The following is a 16254-nucleotide window of genomic DNA, read 5'->3' as shown; positions in this document are numbered from 1 at the left end:
GACTGCAAAAGGAATTCTTCACATAATTTCGTTTTTATGAATTGGCATTTGATTTCTTGTCGCATGGTATCACGACATCAGTGGTACGTACTGAGGGTACCGAAGGAAGAGTACAATTGGTAGTTGGGTGGGAAATATGCCTCCCCCTGAACCGGCAGTTGACAGAGACGAGAGTTCGATGAAAGGTTAGTAGCTTCTGCTTCGGATGGTTCCAAGTTGTTGGAGAGTTTATAGTCTATCCAAGCGCGAACTCAATTAATGTTGGAGACTATTCTGCTCCGAGGAGGTATTTAACTCACAAATTAAACAATAATATAGCTACGCGATTAAAACTCCATACTTGTACAGAAGACACACGAGGGTGAACAGGGGTGAGGGCCACAATTTGTCAAACCTCACTCCACTACTATCCACCAAGATGTCATACTAGTCCTAGTACAGAGTACATATGCACTGCTAACTGCAAGTGGGCAAATTCTGACCATTCGGGTGATCTGGGAGATCTCGGAAGACAGACAATTAAACCTCCAAACTCTGCTACTGCGTAGTACTAGCTTGCAAGGAAAGTGAGAGTGCTCTGATCCTTTCTACTAACCATCCACGGAACCCCATCAATTATTGTCGTCGATCGGGTGGCATATATTGCTCTGGAGCCCTCCCAGAACGATCAGAACCGTCCCGTTGGTGAAGCTGAGGCAAAAGGATGTACAATAGTGGGCAATAGTCGGAAATCAATAAGATTGTCTGCATTGCGCATATTGCACTGGCATATACAGTACATCGTTAGCATGCAGTAGTGTAACTCAGGAGGCTTTGGTGGCTTCAGTGGCTTCTGTCTGACGGCAATAATAATAATATTAGTCTTTCGATGATCTTCTGGGGCCCGCCTTTTGGAATTTATATGCTAGTATTGCCTGATTGACTGACTCTGGCTTGTTCCCTGGTCCCTGCGCTTTTCGTCTCTTTTTCTTGGGGATTTTCGCTGAGTACCTCCGTTTGGGGTTCCCCTTAAGCTGCCGTCTCTCTTCTCTCTTTTCTCTCACTCTCTCCTGTTCTGCTCCTTGATCCTTTTGTTCTTTCTTTTACCCTCTTCGCTCCTTATTCTTGCATACTCTGTCCATTCATTCTTTCCTCTATTGTTTCGTTTGTGTTTTGCCAGTGTGTTATTATTCTTCTAGAATAATTACCGTTGGTGATCACCGCGCTTCCGGCGTCATCGCTGCCTCGGCATCCTCAAGTCTCCCTCATTTTCTCCCACTCAATTCGACTCTTCTGTCGAAAGTAGACTCAATTCTTCTTCCCCGAGGAAACTGGGAAAGAGCCTTGACAATTATCCTCGCAGAAAATACCCTGATACACTCTCCGACCGGCCGACCGTCCCTGGCCGTTCCGATTCTCTAAACGTCAGCACCGCTCGCTTTTCCGTGGTACCTGGTGGAGGAACCTGAGATGACGACCGGCAACAACGAATAATCATCCTGGTGAACCTGTTCGCGACTTAATTAGAATCTTACAGACTTTATTTACGGTCTCGTTCGTTCTTGTCAGTGGAGCAGTTCGTGCGAATTGTGTGTTTGCGTGGAATTGGCCAGACTTTTGATTACGGAAATCCCACGCGCTCGCAAATCACCCTTTAAGTCCATACACAATTTCCAGTTGACGGCCAATTGACCAATTCACATTTTGTCAACATGGCCAGAGATCCACAATCCCTCCATCTCCCGTTGCGGACCTCCAATGCCAATGTCGACAACTTCGACGACAACCAGGAGGACTTCCGTTCGGAAAAAGCCAACAACAGAACCTCCAAGGCCCAGAAGATTTTGGGTACCGCTGAGGCCCCTATCCAGCAGAACAGTTCGCCCCGAGATGATGCCAGCAGTCAGAAGAGGCGCACACGGCGGCCCAGCTTCATGAAGGGCCCCAGCTTCGTGCCTTTCCCCACGATCAACGCTGACGATGACATGGCCCAGCAGAATCAGCCACAGTTGCGTGTCCGCGCATCTTCGCCGCTCCTGGTCAACACCCAAGACGCTGCTGCTGCTTCTAACCCGAGGAAAACCGTGCACCAGTCCGGTTCCGCTTCCACCCTCTTCTCCTACTTCAACTCCCGCGATTCGACCACCACTACTACTACCATCGAAAGCCCGACGGATGGCAAACCCGCACCTTCATCCATCTCCCTCAGTTCGAAGAACTCGACTAAAGACTCCAAGCGCAAGCTCCGCCCTCCCCGCATTGATCTCTCGCTCTTGTTTCCCAAACCGAAGCCTGAGAAGCCTGCTGGTGCGCCGATGTTGTCCCCGCAGCGCATGGTCCATTCTCCGACCCCCCTCTCCGCGCTTGGGGAATTTCCCAAATCGAACAACTCTGATACCAAGATCTCGGGGAGGAGGTACACTGAGACACAATCTCAGACAGATTCGCCTACAACAGCAGGGCCACCACCGTTGGCAATTCCCAGGCCCAGTAGTCACCGGTCTACCCCCGCGAACCGGTCTTCTGCTATTTCGACCGACACTAGGAACACGGAGTTTCTTGAGCCCTCGCTCCAACGCACTGTCAGGACAAACGAAATGGACATGGCGCTCCAGAACTACTCCGAACAGCAGGCAGCCTCGGAACGCGCCCAGTCCGATGCTGCATCGAGTGTTTACTCTAGAGGCCGGGACCAAATGCATAGCAGCAGGGCCAAGTCCGACAGGAGCGCCCGCAGGGTGTCGTCCAATGGCTCTACAGGCGGTTGGAGTAAAGAGACCTACTTGTCGCCCAAGTCGCAGCCACGCCCGGCACGTCGGCGCCAGTCACCCCCGCGCGACCAATGGCCAGCGCCGCCGTCGCTAAGAGAGACTGATACCTCATCCATGTCCAAGAAGAGCAGCAAGAGCACATTGGCAAACTCGGATCTCAACATTTCCAGTGTCCTCTGTTTGTCTTCATCAGAAGATGAGGACGATCATGACGAGGAACTACCCAACAATCGAACGGGCGTCGGCCATCTGATGAGGGATAGTGTCACCACCTATGGTGAATTCGAGCCCGAGATCTGCACCGCTTCGGCAGCCCAGGCGACCAAAGGACCGGCCGTCCGGCGACTTGATCTCCGACAGGCCGCGGCTGTCAAACATCGGGGTCCCACCATGCTCATGAGTCCTTCCATTCACCGGAATGACTCAACGTCTACGGCCCGATCCTCATACATCGGCCGGCGAGCCCCGGGTGGGATTCCCACCATCTCAGAACCGGACATCAGTGACCACTTCCCTGCGCCTGGCGGTAACGGGCGTGCCTCGGCGGCACCCCGGGAGAATAAGCAGGGCAATCGTCGCAGCCGAGTCATCGCGGTTACGAGACAGGAGCAGAGTCTCCTCGAAGCCATGCGGCAACGGAGGGGCAAAGTGACTCCCAGTCTCTTGAACGAAGCACGATTTAGCCAGAACACGATCACTACCCATCGCTCTAATCCCAATCTTACCCACCATAATCATAATGATAATAACTCACACGTTAATGATGCCGACAAAGAGTCCATGCTGTCCGCTGCGCCCTCGCGCGACTCGCTGTACAGCACTGACATGTCCTTTCTACGCCTGAGCGCGAGCATTCCGTCATATACGACGGCGACCACGGCCACGAATGATACTCACAACAATTACTCCCGGTCAGATCAAGGTGCAGCACACCTGGACAAAGACAGTCACCCTTTCCAGGGCGCGGCTTCTGATGCTGAACAGAAAACCCTCAATTCACCCCGCGCTAGCCTTGTCTACTCCGAAAGCCTCCCCTCTCCCGCGACCAGCGGAGCGTCGCCCCTGACGCCAACGCTACCGATCCATCGCTTCTCGCCGCAGCCCAGCCAACACCAACACTCTCCTCCGACCCGACGACATCTCCCAACCTCAGCGCCCAACGACCAGCATCGGCACTCGCGCCGTCGGACCGATAGCAGCGAAGCGATCGTGCTGGGCGAGGCGACTGAAGAGTCAGCCAAGGAGAACGATGAGTATCCGATCTGGGCATTGGGCTGGAACCATGACCTAGCGGCTGTTCACTAAACGCTCTTACGGTTTCCTCTCTTTACCACTCTCCTTTTCCTTTCATTGTAATTTATTTCCTTTTTATTTTATTTTACTATTTCTAAAGGTTTTAACCGGATATCTCCCCGCGCTAATCGCTTACACTCGACCTGACCTCAAACGTTTCTACGGTTTTCCTTTTCCTTTTCCTTTTTTTTTTTTTTTTTCTTTTTTTTTTTTTTTTTTTTTTTTTTGGTGTGTCACACAGCAGAGTACACCGCTGCTTGTTGAATTTAATATCTTTCTCTGTTGTTATTCATAATGCGACTTGACAGTGTATACTAATGGCATATTAGAGTGGATGGTGTACTGTATTCATGAGGGGGTTTGGAATAGAATTGGTTACATTGAATTACGGTCTCTTGAACAATGTAAACAACTGTAAATAGGATCCTACGGCACTCTGCCACGCAGAACAGAATCCGGTCTTGAACTGGACGCCCGACAAAAAGTCCATGACGCGAGATTCTCGATATCTAGTCGCACTAGGTCAGCTCAAGCTGGAAGCGTTAGGCGAGCTGGGAAGGAAGTTCTCGTGCAGGAAAGCATGTTATTTCCGCAAGAACACTTGCATTTAGGGAAGCCGTGAAAAGAATGGCATGGTACTTTAATAGGAAAGCCTTGGCTTTAGGCTCTATAATTTCGTTCATTCTTTCCCCTCTAGGATACTTTTGAACGCTGCTATTTTCGGAGTTAGGTGTATCATGATCGGGTAGCCAGTCTGTTATGAACCCTTCGCACCATTATTGAACCGTCTTTTCTGGATAAACAGACGGCAATGGTGGGCCAGTGGGTTCACCGGCAGGATTACAAGTAACTACACTACATACAGGGGACTAATCAAGAAAGGCGGGGGTATCCAACTCTATTGTTTGTTCGTTTTAATGTGCGACACCGATTATCCTACCATATTAAACCCTTTTAGTAGTATTCTCTTGAATGGTTTCATTTGTCTTGCTAGCAATACTACAGTAGTGTACATAGACCCGTATCAGGTACCATACTCATCAGGTCCAAAGTGTAATCGTCACAGATTGACGGTCGGTCCCACACCGCCTTGATTTTCTGCCCAAGATTATCTTTCGGGTGATACACTATTGATTCTCCCCAGATGAGATCCATCTGGGACTCTTCTCCGATGTAATCTTTGTCTGTATTTCTACCTTTGTCTGCTGGATTGTTACTACTCTGTATACAACATTGGACCACTTGATGCTACCTCGTTGAACACGTCAACTATCTCTCCCCCCACCCACCGACTGTCCCATTACGTCTTGAACCTTTCTTGAAACTCTGATCTGTCGATCGGTCTGGCCCCGGTTTTCGTTGGCCGACCTAGGGCCGCTGATGAACAACCTCTCCTTTTAGCCCACGCGCGCAGCTATCTCACGCTGTCATTCTGCACCTAAATCGTCCACGAAGGAAAACTCCCGAAGAAATACCCATCTGAAATCGATTATCTACGAATCTACATACACATACTACATATCTCGAAGGAAATCAGTTTTGGTGATTATGGGAGAGCGCACGCAACGCCAGCCGCCGGGGTCGGCGCCGGTGGTGAGACACTCTTCATGGATATTGGTAAGACGATATGGTCTCGAATTGCTTGCAGGAAACGCTAATTCATTTTTCTAGTTGGCGATACAATATACTACGTTTGTGTTGGTAAGTTGACATAATGGATACTGCGGAGAAGATGGCTGACCGGTCCAGTTGCTGCACTACTCTAGAATCATGCCACCGGAAGGTGGTAAACGATACCTGACCTCGACCGCCGTCGTTTTGAACGAAGTGGTGAAGCTCGCTGTTTCTCTCACCATGGCCCTCTACGAAGTCTCCACGACCGCACCCCCGTCCATGCCCGCAACGTCGCTTTTCTTCTCCGTCGTCAGCGCCGTTTTCTCGGGTGACAGCTGGAAGCTGGCCTTACCAGCTTGTCTATACACCCTTGCGAATTCGCTACAATACATTGGGCTTTCGAATCTGTCGGCGGCGACTTTTCAAGTCACATACCAATTGAAATTGGTCTTCGTGGCCATTTTCAGTCTTGGACTGTTGCGAAAGACGGTTCCCCTCCGCAACTGGGCATTGCTTCTATTGCTTCTCGTCGGTGTTGCCTTCGTGCAGCTGCAAGATGGCGGTCCTAAGGATGAAAGTGCGTTGGAAGAGGAAACCGCCCGCATCGCTTTTCCCCGATCGCTGGAAGAGTGGCGTGAGGTCCAAGCAGGTGGCAACGTCTACAAACGTTCTGCGACATATGAGGGGATCGAAGAGGATATGTTGACCGCCTTACCACGGTTAAATGGGGCGGTGGGCTTGCTCGCCACCCTCGGTGCATGTGCTGCGTCAGCTCTTGCGGGTGTCTATTTTGAAAGAGTGCTCAGAGATAGCGCCAAGTCGACGTCCCCTTGGGTCCGCAATTTGCAATTGGCTTTGTACTCCATCTTCCCGGCTCTTTTTATCGGAGTAGCATTTTTGGATGGCGAGCAAGTGGCTGCCAATGGCTTCTTTCAAGGTTACAACTGGGTTGTATGGTCCACCGTCATTGTCCAGGCATTGGGAGGCATTGCTACATCGTTCAGCATGATTTATGCAAACACGGTTGCGCGAAGTCTTGCGACCACGGCTAGTATCGTTCTAAGCACTGTGGGGAGCATTTGTCTGTTTGAATTCGAGGTTAACGGTTACGTATGTTCACCCTTTACCGTGTTCTTATTGAGGAATAGATACTGACGTGGTGATATAGTTCCTTCTGGGTACCGCTGTAGTCCTTGCAGCCACTTATCTATACGGAGAACCGAGCACGGGATACCCCTGGCATGCCCAGGCTAAGATGCAGGGTGGACGTCCACCACCGATTCGCATCGACTCATATGAGAAAGAGGCCCTAGGACAGGAGTCGCCAGTATCTCCACCGAACGAAATCTCGATCAAGCTCCCAACAACTCCCTTCCTATCTGACGCTGGTTTGTCGACATCCCGTCCCACATCCCCGGGACAGGTGAGAATCAGCTCCTCTCGGAATGCCAGTGGGAGTTACTTTGATGAAAATTCGCACGACGCTTGAAAGTGGTTTAATGGTGTTGGGTTGTGTATGTTGTATGGGGATGTAATGGTCATAATTTTTTTTGGAAGTAAATAGGAACGAACAAAAGCAATAAGGAGTTGTTGAAGATGACGACGATATCCAGGTATTCAATATATCCAAGCTACGATGAATATATGATTTCGATTCACTTGTTGATTTATTGGGTTCGTTATGGTTGTTGACTGAGCCAGGACTCGAAGGCGTTGCACCAATGGTTTGATGAAGTCTCGAGAAGAATGGATTTGAAACCAGCAAACTGATGAAATTATGATAATCAAAAACATCATTATATACTTCATATACACATCTGGTCTTCTACAGACCACTGTAAACCTGGCTATATGTCAAGGGTTCACGTGCCCTTTTAGGAAGACCCCAAACCTCTCCCTCCCCAACCAATTTATCTCATCCTAACCTTCACCAATTCATCAATTCACTTTCACTTCCATCCCCAAAGACAATAATCTGCTATTCACTATCCATTCAAGACCCTATCCTCCAATCATGAAACGAGAACCCTTCAAACCACCCTATCGATGGCGGAACGGTGACGAGTCCTCCAGTAATCCCAATAGACAAAGTGGCGTCATCGATCGGAGACTCATTGAGGGAGCTCAAGTATCCTCGCCCTTCTTTGATCAGTTTCAGATGAATGGCGATGATGATGATGATGATGATGATGATGATGATAGGCACCGCCGTCAAGGGTTGGGGTCTGGGTCATTGGAATTGGAGACGTATACTGGTATTGAAGGTGGCGAGGGAGAGAAATATGGGAAGGAAGATGCAGATGTGCAGTTGGATGCGTTTGGTTAGTGTAATCTGGTCAATACGGTTGCTAATTTTTGCTGATGGATGGCTTTTTCTTTAGACCTGCATTTACTTGCTCAGACAGATCGAGTGATGCATAATGGACGAGACAACATGCGTGACAATAAAAATCCAGAGCAGGTTTCGAGGTTCTTTTCTGGTAGGTGGACATACGCTGGAATACGATTCTAGTACTAAGGCTGTGGTTCTAGGGCCGGACTCTCATATCACTTCCCATCGAGCGATGGCGTCAAGTTCGTCGGAAGTGGATGTCAGTTCAAGTCCGTTGGCGAGGTTTCAGCACGGGAGAAGAGAGAAAAATACGACAGCGGCCCCTGGAACTGAGTTGTCTTCACAGACGGAAAAGTCGCCATCGTCTCATTTGGATGTTGGAGGAATAGCGGCAATGGTTGGTCAGAGCCAATCTCTACAACTGACAACTGCGTCGATGACACCGTTCCATAATATACCCATGTCTATTCGAGGTATAATTCTGATCTCGGTGCACGAGCTTCCGGATAGCTATCGGTCGGTGTTCTCTTTCCCGGTGTTCAACGCTATTCAATCAAAATGCTTTCGGGCTATTTACCATCAGAACGATAACGTTGTGCTTGCTTCGCCTACAGGGAGCGGTAAAACTGTTATCATGGAGCTGGCTATTTGTCGCTTGCTTAGTACTTTGAAAGACGAGCGGTTCAAGGTTGTCTACCAAGCTCCGACAAAGTCGCTATGCTCTGAGAGGTTTCGTGATTGGAGCAAGAAGTTCATGACCTTAGGGCTTCAATGTGCAGAATTAACTGGTGATACGGACCAGTCACAACTCAGAAGAATACAGAGCGCCCAAATCATCATCACAACCCCGGAAAGATGGGACAGCATGACCCGCAAATGGAAAGACCACGCGCGTCTGATGCAGTTCGTGAAGCTATTCCTCGTCGACGAGGCTCACATCCTCAAGGAGACCCGTGGCGCCATCCTGGAAGCTGTCGTATCTCGTATGAAATCGATAAGGTCGAGTGTCCGCTTCATTGCCTTAAGTGCTACCGTGCCGAACTCTGAGGATATTGCAACTTGGCTGGGGAAAGACGCGACAAATCAGCATATGCCGGCACATAGGGAGCACTTCGGGGAAGAATTTCGACCAGTCAAGCTTCAGAAGTTTGTTTATGGATACCAGTCTAACGGGAATGACTTTGCTTTTGATAAGGCGTGCAACGGGAAGTAAGCACACCTCCCCTTGTTGCCATTGATGCAGTAGATTTTTGATTGTTGGTTGTTATAGGCTTCTGGGTGTCATCGGTACACATTCTTATCGAAAGCCGATTATGATCTTCTGTTGTACCAGGAACTCTTCTGTTGCTACGGCGAAAGAGCTCGCTCGACTCTGGTCTATGACCAACCCTCCGGCTAGGCTGTGGAAAGGACCGAGTAAGCGGCTTGAAGTGCATAATATGGATTTGAAGAGTGAGAAATCTACTTTGACGATGTTTAGGGTGTTTATACTGACTAGAATAGCCACTATAGCCGCAGGTGTTGCATTTCACCATGCCGGCCTTGATTCTGCAGACCGCCACACAGTCGAAAATGGTTATCTACAAGGGGATATCAATATCATATGTTGTACTTCGACTCTTGCCGTGGGCATCAACCTGCCATGTCATCTAGTCATAATCAAAAACACCGTCGGATGGCAAGACGGCGGCTGCAAGGAATATTCCGATCTAGAGATGATGCAAATGTTAGGCCGCGCAGGCCGTCCCCAATTCGACAGCAGCGCGGTGGCAGTGATCCTAACACGGAAAGAACGAGTGGATCACTACGAAAAGCTCGTATCCGGATCCGAGAGTCTGGAAAGCTGTCTACATCTAAACCTCATCGACCACCTGAATGCCGAGATCGGACTTGGTACGGTGACGGATATGGAGTCTGCCGTTCGATGGCTTGCTGGGACATTTTTGTTTGTGAGACTCAGGCGGAATCCAACACACTATAAGCTGAAAGAGGGTGCTATTCGAGATGATGAAGACAAAATGCTTCGACAGATCTGTGAAAAGGATATCAAGATGCTTCAGGAATGCGGGTTGGTTTCGACGGAGAAGCTTAGATCTACGCAATTTGGCGATGCCATGGCTCGATATTACGTGCGGTTTGAGACTATGAAGAATCTCCTTTCGTTAAAGCCAAAGGCCACAATATTGCAAATCGTAAGCAGCGCCGTCAGCATTTGGTGGAAGGAAAAGCTAACGATAATTTAGCTCTCCAAAATCGCCGAAGCAGAAGAGTTTCGTGACCTCCGTCTCAAATCAGGCGAGAAATCAGTATACAAAGAAATTAATCGAGCCAATGGCATCCGCTTCCCGGTCAAAGTCGACATCGCCCTTCCCGCTCATAAGACCTCGCTACTCATCCAATCTGAGTTAGGTGGTGTGGATTTCCCAGATGGCGACCAATTCCAAAAGCACAAGTTCCCATTCCAGCAGGATAAGAACTTTGTCTTCACGCATGTCAACCGGTTAATTCGCTGCTTGATCGATTGCCAGATCTCCCTCGAGGATTCCGTTGCTGTTCGGAACGCACTGGAGCTCGCCAGGGGCCTGGGTGCTAAGGTCTGGGATAATTCGCCATGGCAAATGAAGCAACTCGACCAGATTGGAACCGTTGCTGTAAGGAAGTTTGCAGCGGCTGGAATTACCAGTATCGAAGCTCTGGAGTTTACCGAAGCGTACCAGATTGATATGGCTCTGAGTAGAAACCCGCCCTTTGGGTTGAAGCTTTTGGCTAGGGTTGCGGAGTTTCCGAAGTTGCGGGTTTCTGTGAAGATGATGGGGAAGGTATTCATTTCCTTGTGGGGATTCTCTGGATAGGGAGTGCTGACGTGATTAGGATCGCAAACCTATGAGTTCTGTCAAAATTCGCTTCAAGGCAGAAGTGGCTTTCATAAATGAGAAATTACCGACTTCCTTTCAGAGACGTACTGTCTATGTTTGTTTTTTGGCCGAGACTTCGGATGGTCGTATGATTGACTTTCGCCGCTTGAAGTAAGTCGCCTTTGGCCTTTACGCGAATGCTAAGCTAATGATCATTCACAGCGCGAGTAAGCTTCAAAATCATCATGAGATACTGTTGAGTGCGGATTTGCAAAGCGGAGAGCAGTACATCGTGTGCTATGCGATGTGTGATGATATTGGTGAGTTGCTTTCCATATACCTAGGCTATTCATACTGCTAAAATTTGAAAAGCTGGAACGATGCGGTCTGCGGAGCTGAAGCCTGATCTTCCGGCGTCCTTGTTTCTAGCGCGACCTGAAGAAAAGAAGACACAGGGCGCTTTGGAGGATGAACCAAGGATGGATGCCTCTGAACTACCCCGTAGCGAAGGGGCTTCCAACCAACCAACTGAAATTGATGACCTCTTGGATGGAATGAACGTGAAGGAAATCCTAAAAGCAGGTAAATCGCCATATTTGACTCTCACAGAAAAGCAGCTGACAACCCCAAAGACCAGGGTATTGAGGTAGAGGAGATCGACTGGCCCACTGTAATCGCAGAAATATCACCTCAGAATAAGCCGCGTGGTAAGGCCAATAAGCCTGAGAAAACAAAGGATCAAGCCCCAGAAGTTGTCGGAGAAGAACCAGTTCGTCTCGAGAATGGTAAATGGGCATGTAACCACAAGTGCAAGGATAAGAAAATGTGAGCAAGATTTTCTCCTTGTACTCGGTTCCCAGGACTAATGTGGGTTTAGGTGCAAACACCTCTGCTGCCGAGATGGACTGGACAAGCCCCCCAAAGCTGGCAAGAAGCAGAATGCAGCCGCGAGCCAGAAGAAAGACGAGTTCAACCAGTTGAAATTGTCAGCTAGTATCGCCAAAAAGAGCGCACCTGCTACAATCAGCACTAAGGTATCCGGCCGAGAGAACAAAGGGGATAAGACTGATATAAAGAGCACGCAAGTGTCATTGAGGAAGTCGGCACTGGAGTCGAAGCTCATGGAAGTCGAATCACCAAACCCTATCATTGTATCTTCGGGTGTAAAGAGGACGCAGTCGAGCGATTATGGGGATGAAGATTTCGACGATCTACCTTCTCCATCAGCACTGTTGAATGGGGATGTTAGCATCGAAACGGATGATGAGAATAAGGAAGAGAAGAAAGCTCGACAAGACGAGGAGATTGACAAGAACGTTTTTGACTGGGATGATTGGATTGAGATCGACGAACCTGTTGAACCTTTCACTCCGAAGCAGAACGGGACGAGTGCGCTTCAACAAATTGACCTGACGGTACAATCTCCCAGCACACTTGCATCGACTGGGGAGGAAATGGTCCCAGACAGTCGAGCCATGTACTCGTTTCAGGATGTCGAATATTGCCAGCCATCAAAGCGGACCGTGCCGTTTGTGGATGAAAATAGACATCCCCTCAAAAGAACGAAGACGAAGATACAACGCGAATCATCCCCTTTATCTCATGAACAAGGAGGGACAATCCTGGTTGAGCGGCACGGGGAGAATTCCGGTTCCGGCATCAACAAACCGTTTAGTCCACCAAAAGACTGGGAAGACATCGACCCGTTGTTGCTGGATGAGTTTAAAGATATTGTCAATTTCTTCTGACATTTCACAAAAATACTGTGACACTTAGGTTGTGGGAAATATACTGATTTAGATGCAATCTGTTTCTGTCTTTTATTTTGATTTCTTTCAGATATTCTTAGACAGCCCTAATGAGATTTCTTCTGACTGGAACAAACAGATGGAAGCCATCAGTGAATAAAAGATAATGTGATTCATAACTGGTATCAAACATAGCTATTCACTACATGCCCCTCATAGTGTTCTTTCTCTATTTACACACTGTTTTTCTTCCTTTCTCTTGTCTTCTCTGCATCCAAAAAGGCCAGCATAAAAGCCACTCCAGATTCTTTTTGAAGAAAATAAGAACATCCCCCACTTCATCTCTTCTCATCTTTATCCCCCCAAAATTAGGTAGGTCTACCTCTTTACTCTTGTTTATCTAGTAAAAACGGACCTAGGTTCCCTTTTTACATCTCCCCTTACCCCCATCGACTTGTACCTTTTTGTGATTTTTCTAATTTTTACTCACTCAGCGATCTAGATAAAAGAGACTTGATTGTCTACCAGTTTGTCAGGTATGTACTCCCTTTTTCCACTCAAAAGAAGTCAGAGATCGAGGCAATTTGCTGAAATGAAACGAACTGTCCCCTGCTGTTTCGTCGACACTAGTCTGCTGACAGGATGGAACCTTGGGCTGACGACCATGGCACTCACAGGTTTCTGCAATACTCTCGCGACTGCCGTTCAGGATGGGAAAGCTGAATTACTCGGCCGTAAGTACCAGCACTTCCTGCTGGACACCGATGGCTAACCTGTTGATAGCGAAAGATCGACGGCGTCAAGGCGGCACAGGTAGTCGTTAGAGATTTGGTAACTTTCCCAACTCTTTCACCTCTTCCTTCCATCACCTCTTCCTTCCAGAACTATAGGCTAACTAGGATAGAAAAAACGAATCACCCCCGGCTCCAGCGCCCGAAACACCTCCCGTGATCCGATCCTCGAACTCGACATCAGCGACAAAAACCTAACCGACATCGGCTTCATGGAAGTCCTCCACACCCTCCTCGAATGCATGAAATACCGCGACGCAGAGCATCCCGATGGCGCTGCCAAACTCACCGAGCTGCACCTCCCTGGCAACCAATTGACCATACTTTCGCTGGAAAAGCTGGGTGAGGTGGTTGAGCTTAGCGCTGGAGATTTGCGCGAGTTGGATATTTCTCGGAATCAGATTGAGATTCACGGTGGTGATGATAAGGGGAAGGGGACTTGGTTGGGGTTCTTAAAGGCGTTTGAGGGATGCTATGTGCTTAAGAAGCTAGATTTGGGGATGAATCAGCTGGGGATTGCGGGTGTTGAGTTGCTGTCGAGAGTTTATATGCGGAGTGATCTTGACTTCTTCGAGGAAGAAGACCAGGAGAGAATTGTTGTTGAGGAGATGGCGGCGTTGGATGTCAATGAGAAAGAGAATGACCGTGGTCGTTCGAAGAAGTCGCCTAAGGGTAAGGCGAAGCAGAACGGTACCCCCCTCGAACTCAATTATTTTGATATCGAGCTAATCTTAATATAGTGACCATCGCTACTTCCGGCCCTTCTACTACAAAGACCGTGAATCCTGCCGACTTGAAACACTACGCGTGCACCAGAGGCTTACGCTCTGTGCCATATATTATCCTCTCGAACATCTCGTTGACCACCGGTGCTGCCATCCATCTGACTAGCATGATTCTTGCCCATCGGGATCCCGAGCAGCTGCTCCCCTATCTCCCCCCAGGCAAAACGCCCCCTCTCCCCGACACTGGCGGCCGATGCAACGGTCTAGTCTGGCTTCCCAACGACGATCTAAGCGACCTGGGCCACAAAATGCTCGACTCAGCCGAGACGCTTCGTCAGTTTGCCTCCGAAATGCATCCCGAGGAAGATCAGGCGCATCGGGAGGGAAAGCTTCCCCGCGATTTGGAGGGCGTTAACTTGATGGACTTCATGGAGCAGCGCCGTCAGCATGCGAAACTGAACGTGGAGTATACTCGTATCATCAAGCGTGCACGGATCGAAGCCCTAAGGACGGAGGGCGCGCATGCCACGGAGCTATGGAGCGCTGCGTTGCAGATGATCACCACAGCTCGTACGCTGCTAATGGATGGTTCCAAGCGTGACGCTGAAGAGCTGTCTGGGTCCGAGAATGAGCAGGAGAACACTGCACCAGTGGAATCTGTCTCTGAATCTGTTCCGACACAGAACGGCGAGCTTGCCACATCTGCACCTTCTAATCATACTTCCATTAGCATGCCGCCGTCAACATTGCAGACCCCGGCGCAAACTCAGCCGGTTACTCCTTCGAACTCTGTCCTCGGCAGCAATAGCAGCAGGAGATACACCCTGTTCAGCTACTACGCAATTGAACACGAGCCTTTGCTGCCGTCGTATCCCGTCCATGTACCGCAAACCATGCCAGGCGCCTACCCAAGTCACGACCCTGCGTTCACTACTGGCTCCGTGGGAGGACCCTGGTCTCTGGATCCTGTGTCGGGTATTCTGTATGACGAACAGGGCTGCCCTGTGAACATCCATAGCCAGGAATACATCCAAACAAACAATTACGAAGCCTATGCCTACTCTACATCTGTCGATGAGCCCATGCCTAAGGGTCCGTTCCAGCCAGGCGGTGAGACGTTCGATGTCAATTTCCCTGCTCTGAGCGGACCTTCCGCAAATAAGGGTCCTGGTCCTTGTCCTGGACCTATCGAGCCTCCGACGAAAGAGAAGCTTCCTGTTACTCCTCCCCAGGCCCAACGGACCCAGCAGCAACGACACCAGCGACAGAAGTCCAGAGCAGAGCATGCGCATCGCACGGAAAAACGTACTTATATCCAAGGACAGGAGAAGCCCCGGAATCTGTTCCACAGACTCCCCTTGCACGTCAATTGTCAGATCATCGCGCGCAGAGCCGGTGCGGAGGGCATCCTTAGTCGTGCGCAGCAGGAACGACTTGTCAAGTACGCGACCGACTGGAATTCTATCGCTACTGAGATGAGGGCGCAGGGTGCTGAAGAGCATCAGCAGATCTGGAAGATTCTGGATTCTGTTAACTGCTTTACTTACTCTTCTTCGTCTTAAATGTGAGGGGTAAGGTTTGTGTGTCTTGATCGCCCTCTTTTCTCCTCTATCTGTCAGAGTGCACATGTTTCATCTATGGTAAAGTGGAACAGGTTATGAGATGTTGTTTGAAGAAGAGAATGACACTGGCATGCTTTGATCATGATCTCATTTTCTCATGGGACTGATCGATGCTGTGCTGTGTGCTTGTTTCTTTCCACTGAACGATGTTTCCCTGTCTGGATCATTTTATAATGAACATATGAATGTACTTATTTTCGAATACAGAAGACATCTAGACCCAATCATCATTCCTCACTGACTTACTGCAAATGTTGAGTAGTTATAGATGTCGGAATATAGAGGTTCCTTACCGAACAATACCAACTGATGCCTGATTGATGCCTTGCTGATATCATATGGCGCAAAGCAGCGTATTTACTCTGCTATTACTGCTTTTGAAACCGCACAATCGCTTAGTATACTCTATAAGGTATTTACGGTCGTATATAGGATCCTAGATAGCACACTTTTGCAAGAATCAGAGACCTCAACCATATACGCTTGATACGTACTTTCAACCCTGACTAAGCCACATTTCCGAC

At 49.1% G+C, this 16254-nt stretch overlaps 4 protein-coding genes across 4 annotated transcripts; all 4 read left to right on the top strand.

Annotated features, from left to right (window-relative positions):
- Positions 1–1691: 1691 nt before the first annotated feature.
- EURHEDRAFT_381373 (uncharacterized protein) lies at positions 1692–4055 on the top strand (the record flags this gene model as incomplete). Its single annotated transcript, XM_040779408.1, has 1 exon — positions 1692–4055. The coding sequence occupies one exon, from the start codon at positions 1692–1694 to the stop codon at positions 4053–4055; it is 2364 nt and encodes a 787-aa protein (XP_040634713.1).
- Positions 4056–5395: 1340 nt separating this feature from the next.
- Positions 5396–7409, top strand: EURHEDRAFT_254662 (putative UDP-galactose transporter). The gene is made up of 4 exons (XM_040778119.1): positions 5396–5660; positions 5715–5744; positions 5793–6767; positions 6826–7409. Exons 1-4 carry the CDS (start codon positions 5592–5594, stop codon positions 7144–7146), a joined length of 1395 nt encoding a protein of 464 aa, XP_040634712.1. The 5' UTR covers positions 5396–5591; the 3' UTR covers positions 7147–7409.
- A 262-nt stretch (positions 7410–7671) lies between these two features.
- EURHEDRAFT_381371 (putative DEAD/DEAH box DNA helicase (Mer3)) lies at positions 7672–12592 on the top strand (the record flags this gene model as incomplete). The annotated part of the gene is made up of 11 exons (XM_040779407.1): positions 7672–7978; positions 8039–8137; positions 8190–9198; positions 9260–9441; positions 9493–10181; positions 10233–10808; positions 10861–11015; positions 11067–11164; positions 11217–11426; positions 11477–11669; positions 11722–12592. 11 exons carry the CDS (start codon positions 7672–7674, stop codon positions 12590–12592), a joined length of 4389 nt encoding a protein of 1462 aa, XP_040634711.1.
- Positions 12593–13302: 710 nt separating this feature from the next.
- Positions 13303–15670, top strand: EURHEDRAFT_509290 (uncharacterized protein; the record flags this gene model as incomplete). The annotated part of the gene is made up of 5 exons (XM_040785912.1): positions 13303–13326; positions 13376–13423; positions 13497–14073; positions 14124–14847; positions 15127–15670. 5 exons carry the CDS (start codon positions 13303–13305, stop codon positions 15668–15670), a joined length of 1917 nt encoding a protein of 638 aa, XP_040634710.1.
- Positions 15671–16254: the final 584 nt, after the last annotated feature.

This window comes from Aspergillus ruber, assembly GCF_000600275.1.
Source record: "Aspergillus ruber CBS 135680 unplaced genomic scaffold scaffold00039, whole genome shotgun sequence".
Taxonomy (NCBI): domain Eukaryota; kingdom Fungi; phylum Ascomycota; class Eurotiomycetes; order Eurotiales; family Aspergillaceae; genus Aspergillus; species Aspergillus ruber.
The sequence above is the reverse complement of the archived record's forward strand: the minus strand, read 5'-3'. Positions and strand labels throughout refer to the sequence as shown.

What these genes read in the sequence shown, in the direction of transcription:
- EURHEDRAFT_254662 (XM_040778119.1), top strand. Translation starts at nt 5,592, where the DNA reads ATGGGAGAGCGCACGCAACGCCAGCCGCCGGGGTCGGCGCCGGTGGTG. An exon ending in GACACTCTTCATGGATATTG is followed by an intron (nt 5,661 to 5,714) that starts GTAAGACGATAT and finishes TCATTTTTCTAG; the next exon opens with TTGGCGATACAATATACTAC. An exon ending in AATTCGAGGTTAACGGTTAC is followed by an intron (nt 6,768 to 6,825) that starts GTATGTTCACCC and finishes GTGGTGATATAG; the next exon opens with TTCCTTCTGGGTACCGCTGT.